At 33.9% G+C, this 5,658-nt stretch overlaps 1 protein-coding gene across 2 annotated transcripts; it reads right to left on the reverse strand.

The window, feature by feature from the left end:
- Positions 1 to 764: 764 nt before the first annotated feature.
- LOC110628614 lies at positions 765 to 5,409 on the reverse strand. Of its 2 annotated transcripts, none has more exons than XM_021775386.2 (4): positions 5,169 to 5,409; positions 2,615 to 3,238; positions 2,193 to 2,383; positions 765 to 1,436 (listed from the first exon to the last, which is right to left on the reverse strand). In XM_021775386.2, exons 1-4 carry the CDS (start codon positions 5,249 to 5,251, stop codon positions 826 to 828), a joined length of 1,509 nt encoding a protein of 502 aa, XP_021631078.2. In that variant the 5' UTR covers positions 5,252 to 5,409; the 3' UTR covers positions 765 to 825. The 2 variants fall into 2 exon arrangements, with proteins under 2 accessions (XP_021631078.2, XP_021631079.2); XM_021775387.2 differs by having other exon boundaries at positions 2,193 to 2,368; positions 5,169 to 5,408.
- Between the last annotated feature and the right edge of the window lie 249 nt (positions 5,410 to 5,658).

Consider the following 5,658-nt stretch of genomic DNA (forward strand, 5'->3'; position numbering starts at 1 on the left):
GTTAATTTCAAATTGGCTCAAGTCCTTGATAAATTGCTAAATAATGGAGAAAAATCAAATATTGTTCATAACATCATCTTTATTCATTGGCTAATTGTGGCTGCTACCTTAATTGTGTTTTTATAACCTCCAAACCTTAATTCTATTATAGAAAGTTGTAATTATAGTATAGAATCTAGTCAAATAATCAAATTTAGATTACATTAAAAATTATTTTTCTAAATTGTTTTGGAGAAATCTCCTTGCACGAATTTGGCTTCTAACATACGCCAAATTAATTTAAAACAAATCTCACAAAATACTAAAATAACGAAATTAGTCTAAATGCAATTTGACCATACATTACACGATCTAAAATTGTATTGCGCATTCACGATATTATAAATAATATTTGATTCTTCTCTATTATTTAGCAACTTATCAATATTTAATCTGGTGGCATCTAATATGAATTTTCTCCATACTTAGTTAATTTATCAAGCATACCAAAATACTAAAATAACAAAATTGGTCTAAATGCAATTTGACTATATATACATTACGCGATTTGAAATTATATTGCTTGTCCGCATGTATTGAAGAGTATGTTATTTAAGCAATGGTAACTTAATTTGTTATGATTTGAAATTTCACATTTTAAATTCTTGAAGCATTGTGTCATTTTCTTGGTTTTATCATTTCAGAGCAAAAGATGATCATTCTTCACTACATGAATGACAAGCATATAGCCTGTTGTATAGAAAAGCTCCTCTATGCATACCCTCTGATCAAGCAAAAGACATCATTTCCGGAAAAAAAAAAATGTATAGTTACAGTGATTAGTCCTTACAATGCTTCTCGTGTCATCTCCATCTCCTTTAAACTTGCCATTCTGGCAGTTTCACGATCCCGCCTAAAATACTTGTACAATGGAGCGTAGAACAAGCAACACAAACCAAATGGAACTGTCATCATCGAAAGAAGCCCCTTCGACAATGCAGAAGCCTGCTTGATAGAACCTTTAAGTGGATCAACAGATTTTGAATCATACCCAAAAATATTTTCTGAAAGAATTCCAACCAAGGGTGCAGCAAAAGCAGAGAGTGATCCTTCAAAAGCACGATCAAATGCATATATCATGGTTCGGTGCTTCACAGGGACTACCTCGGCGAACATTGGCGCATTGACAGCAGGGCCGAGCCAGCTGATAGTCAGGCCCATCAGGAAAAGTGTAACGGCAAAAGTGAAATAACTGTTTACTGACAGAGGAATTTCTTTAAGAAGAAACCAAGAGAATGGAATGCCCATTATGGCACTAAATTGTGCACACATGATGCGACCAGAGTGCGGGTAAATATGCGACATCCTATCAGTGATGAATCCACCAAGGAGGGCCCCCAATGAACATCCAATGGCAAAGAGACTGAGGAGGAATGCAGTGCTTCTATGATCAAAACCTGAACAAGACAGTTGACAAGCATATTACTAAATCTTCTTGCATAGTTGCTTCGTTAATCTATAGCATTTCTCAAATCCCTTCTCTAATTTCAACACTGTAAATGGAATGAGATGGAGCACTTCTCTAATTCCTAAAATGTCATGGAGTTTCTAAAACGTTTGATGCTAGAATATAATAACATCAAAGGCCGAAGTAGAGTGGTTAACATGCTACAAGAATCTAAATTGCTAAATGCTATTTTGAAACAGCAGAAGGAAAAAAAGGTAATCTTCAATACAGTCCATGAGATTTGACAAACAAAAACTTAGGGACTAGATTGTTTACTATTAAAAAAACAGAGACTATGTAGTGGATTTTGCGAAATCTTGGAGATTACACTGTAATTTACCCAAAGAAAAATATTTATGTTACAACAAACCTTAGCCAGATTTCAGTCTATAGTACTTTATCCTAATTCTAAAACTATGAAAAAATAGGAAAACAGGTATCCCAAAATGTAGTGAAAATAGGAAAACAGGTATCCCAAAATGTAGTGAAAATAGGAAAACAGGTATCCCAATAAATATATAAAACGTTTTTTTCTCGCATCTTTAGAGCAGTAGAATTCATTGTGGTATTCCATTATAATGGATGAAGCACTGATAGCTTCATCATAATCATCCACATTAGTAATGTATAATAATCATTGCCATTTTCAATGTACTTCTGATGGGTATACTATAGTTTCAGGTAAATAGACTGCATATGTGCTCACCTATTAGTTCAAACCACATAGTGAAGAACACCATGGCAGTCCATGGTAGAGTACCAACAATGCCCTGCAAAACAATAACCTGAAATGTTTTCACTCTCACAACAACTTGCATGGCTGTCCAAGACTCTGTCCAAATGGAAGATACACTACAATTGCTCCTTTCTAACAAGTCATTCCTGCAGCCAAAACAACTAAATCGCTAAAAGTAAAAGAAAAAGAGATATTTTTTCCTAACCTATTTAACCCCCCAAAAGAGGTTCTTTATATCCAAGATGATCGGTTTTTGCACATTTAATATTATATGCTGATTTTTCTTCCAATAAAAAAAAAAAGAAAGAAAGATTGTATGCTGAACATATGTATACAGTAGTACACATCAAAATAAACGACGAAACTAAGAACCTCATCCAAGTGATTTGTACCTATCAAAACTTTCACGGGTGTCACGAGGGATACTGATTGTTTTCTTTGGGTCAACAACAAACAAAAAAACAAGAAGTCCTATAATAGAACTTAATGTTGCCATCATGATGAAGGCACACCGCCATCCTTGAATGCCCCAGTACTGCTGGCCAGCCATAATTGTGGCGATCACACCTCCTCCTATACCACCAAAGTTACCAATAAGGTTCACCAAACCAAATCCAGTTCCCCTCGTACCATCCATGTAGCTATCAGCAATGAAAGACTGCAATGCTGGTATTACAATTGCCAGTCCAAAGCCATTTACTGCTCTCCAGAATGCAACTTGCAGAAAATGCTGGCTTGCACCCACTGCAGCAGTTGATAAGGACCAGCATAATGTCCCCATTGCAAGAACTGCAGGGCGGTCGTAACTTATAACTAGTACACCTGCCAGGGGTGATGCCAGTCCCTGCATAAAGTTCCTTATGAAAGTAAGATAACCCAAATCAGATGGCCCTGCATCGAAAGCTTCACTGACTTCTTTGTAAACAGAAGGAAGGAGATTTTCATCAGCTCGCTCCATGATAGCAGCCAAGTTTATAAGGATGAGAGAAAGAGAAATCCCAAAAATCTTTCTTGTTCTGTGGAGAGTAAAATATTGCCAAAATACAGAAGACGAAGTCAATACATGAAATAGAATTCTCCTCAAACAAACAAACAAATTAATTGAAAAAAATAAAGCCATTAAGTCCAATATCTTTCTGGAATAAAAAGGTTATGCGTCCAGAAATGAAGATAATATACACTATGCGAGCATGATGCCTTTAAACAATAGATGTCATACAACTCATTGACAGACATATTGTCATCCATGAGCATATTAAATCTAAGCTGATATAATTTGTAGTTCTTCTCAATAATGTACAGGAGAAACTTGTACATGAAAAGTAACATCATGGGATCATGGGAATAACACCTTCAACCATAATACTAAAATCATATGCCATAGCTTAGAACTGTCGGATTACTGCTGAGTAAAAAATAACATAATTTCTCAGATCAAAACTTCATTTCAAGATGAAATTGTTAATGCATAGTGAAAATAGTTAGAGAAGTGAAAAGTATTTTTAGTCTTCAAAATGAAGACCACAGCATTTCTGAGTAGATAATTTGATCTCAGGGCTGTTAACATATTTTTAGCAATAGAAAACTGCTTATGCAACCAAAATCTAGCTAAAATATCCCCTTAAAATAGGAGGACTTCCAGTACCATTCTGTTATATTTATTACCCATAATCAACATAGGATTTGGAGAGACATTTTCCTAATTAGGTGGAAAAAATATTCCTTAATCGGGATGGAGGATTATTTCCTATAGCAGGTAAGACTCATATTATAATATTACTCCTAAACTAAATTGGATTCCTAATTAAAATAGGATTGGGAGGCTAACATTATATATAAGAGCATTTGTGCAAAGGCTATTTGGCCTTTGCTCAATGGAGAGAGGCTTTGGAGGACATAATCCAAGATGAAGAGATTATTGTTCATTGCATACCATGAATAGTAAATATATTGGGTTATGTCTATAGGAGAATATAGGGACTAACTAATACATTTACTATGAGTAGCTTTATAGTGAGGGTATATTGAGAGCGTGTAAACCACATAATTCTTTGTCGGTTTACACACTTCTGCAGTATGCAACACATTCTATCTAGTGTTAAGTGGAAGGACTGAATGATATCATCAAGCAAAAGGAGAATGAAAAAAAGATGAAATGCATCCTAGAAAATTTTCAGTATCAAAAAAAAAAGAAGACAAAATTTTCAACCAATAAAGTCCAGCTTGAATTTTAATCTCCACCCTTGGTGTCATATATTATTCCTCATAGGGTATAACTAGAAAAGATCATCAGCACATCTATGTACTAATCTGTTTCTAATTTAAAGATCCATTTTCTGCAAAAACACCTCAACCTGGTGCAAGATTATCACGTATCCAGAAATATAAGCATTTGGAACGTAATAATTGATCTATAATATATTTCAATTGCTCAACTAGTTCTTGAGGTGAAGAAATTAAAAAGAAGTAATCCACTTGCGAGTATCAGATTAGACTTAAACAACAAACTGGTATTCACAAGCAAGACAAGAAGATTGAAGGTAATCATCTGTAAAAAAAAAAATTTATTTTACTTCAAGCACATTCTAAAAACCAGTCAAACAATGCAACTCGTGCCTCCTCAAATATTAAAGTGTAAAACAGAGAGCAATCCACGATTTATAAAATACTGTATGAAAAATGAATCGAACAGAGTCTCCATGAATTTAATAAGTAAAATCGCTCCCAAATATCACTTCACTAATCACAGAACCCAGATTGCTACAGTTCAAAACCAACAAACCCATACCTTTTGTTCCTGAAATAGCAAGATATCACTGCCGAAACCTACAGTCTAATGAGTAGAGCAACTGAAACTAGAAGATACATCACCTGGAGCCCTTTAAAAGTTTTACAGAAAAGAGAAAAAATGAGAACACAATTAAGAAAAAGAGAGATGTAACTTACTTCATGGCTTGAAGATTTATGTGAAACAGAGTCTTGGAACGAAGAAGAGAAACAAATCGGAGATGGGTCTGATTAAGGCCCATGAGTGAATATAAGAACACGATCCCAAGAAAACCAGAATAGCAATAAATTCATAGCATTTTTGGAGGAGCTTGGAACCAGACAACTTGTATCTCCCTTTGACGAAAGAAGTATAGCCGGGACTCATGAGGAACTAACCCAAAAGAATAGTCAATCAAAATAATTACACAAAACAATAATTTGTTTACTCAATATCAACAAAATAATATCATTATTCGGACAACAACGGATGTGCCAAAATACGCAGAAAACAAAAATTTTTTAGGGAGAAAATTTTATTAATTAATCAATAATTTTTAAAAATATATTAAAATTTTTATTAGACTTTATAAAATTTATTAATTAATTTTAATTATTAAATATTATATAAAGATTTAAAATATCTTTAGTATATGAAAATATTAATTAG

The sequence above is a fragment of the Manihot esculenta genome, chromosome 12 (assembly GCF_001659605.2).
Source record: "Manihot esculenta cultivar AM560-2 chromosome 12, M.esculenta_v8, whole genome shotgun sequence".
Lineage (NCBI taxonomy): Eukaryota > Viridiplantae > Streptophyta > Magnoliopsida > Malpighiales > Euphorbiaceae > Manihot > Manihot esculenta.

Coding starts and splice junctions, on each gene's coding strand:
- LOC110628614 (XM_021775386.2), bottom strand. CDS start 5,251: ATGGGCCTTAATCAGACCCATCTCCGATTTGTTTCTCTTCTTCGTTCC. Junction 3,239..5,168: donor ATAAATCTTCAAGCCATGAA/GTAAGTTACATC, acceptor TACTCTCCACAG/AACAAGAAAGATTTTTGGGA. Junction 1,437..2,192: donor TATGTGGTTTGAACTAATAG/GTGAGCACATAT, acceptor TGTCTTGTTCAG/GTTTTGATCATAGAAGCACT.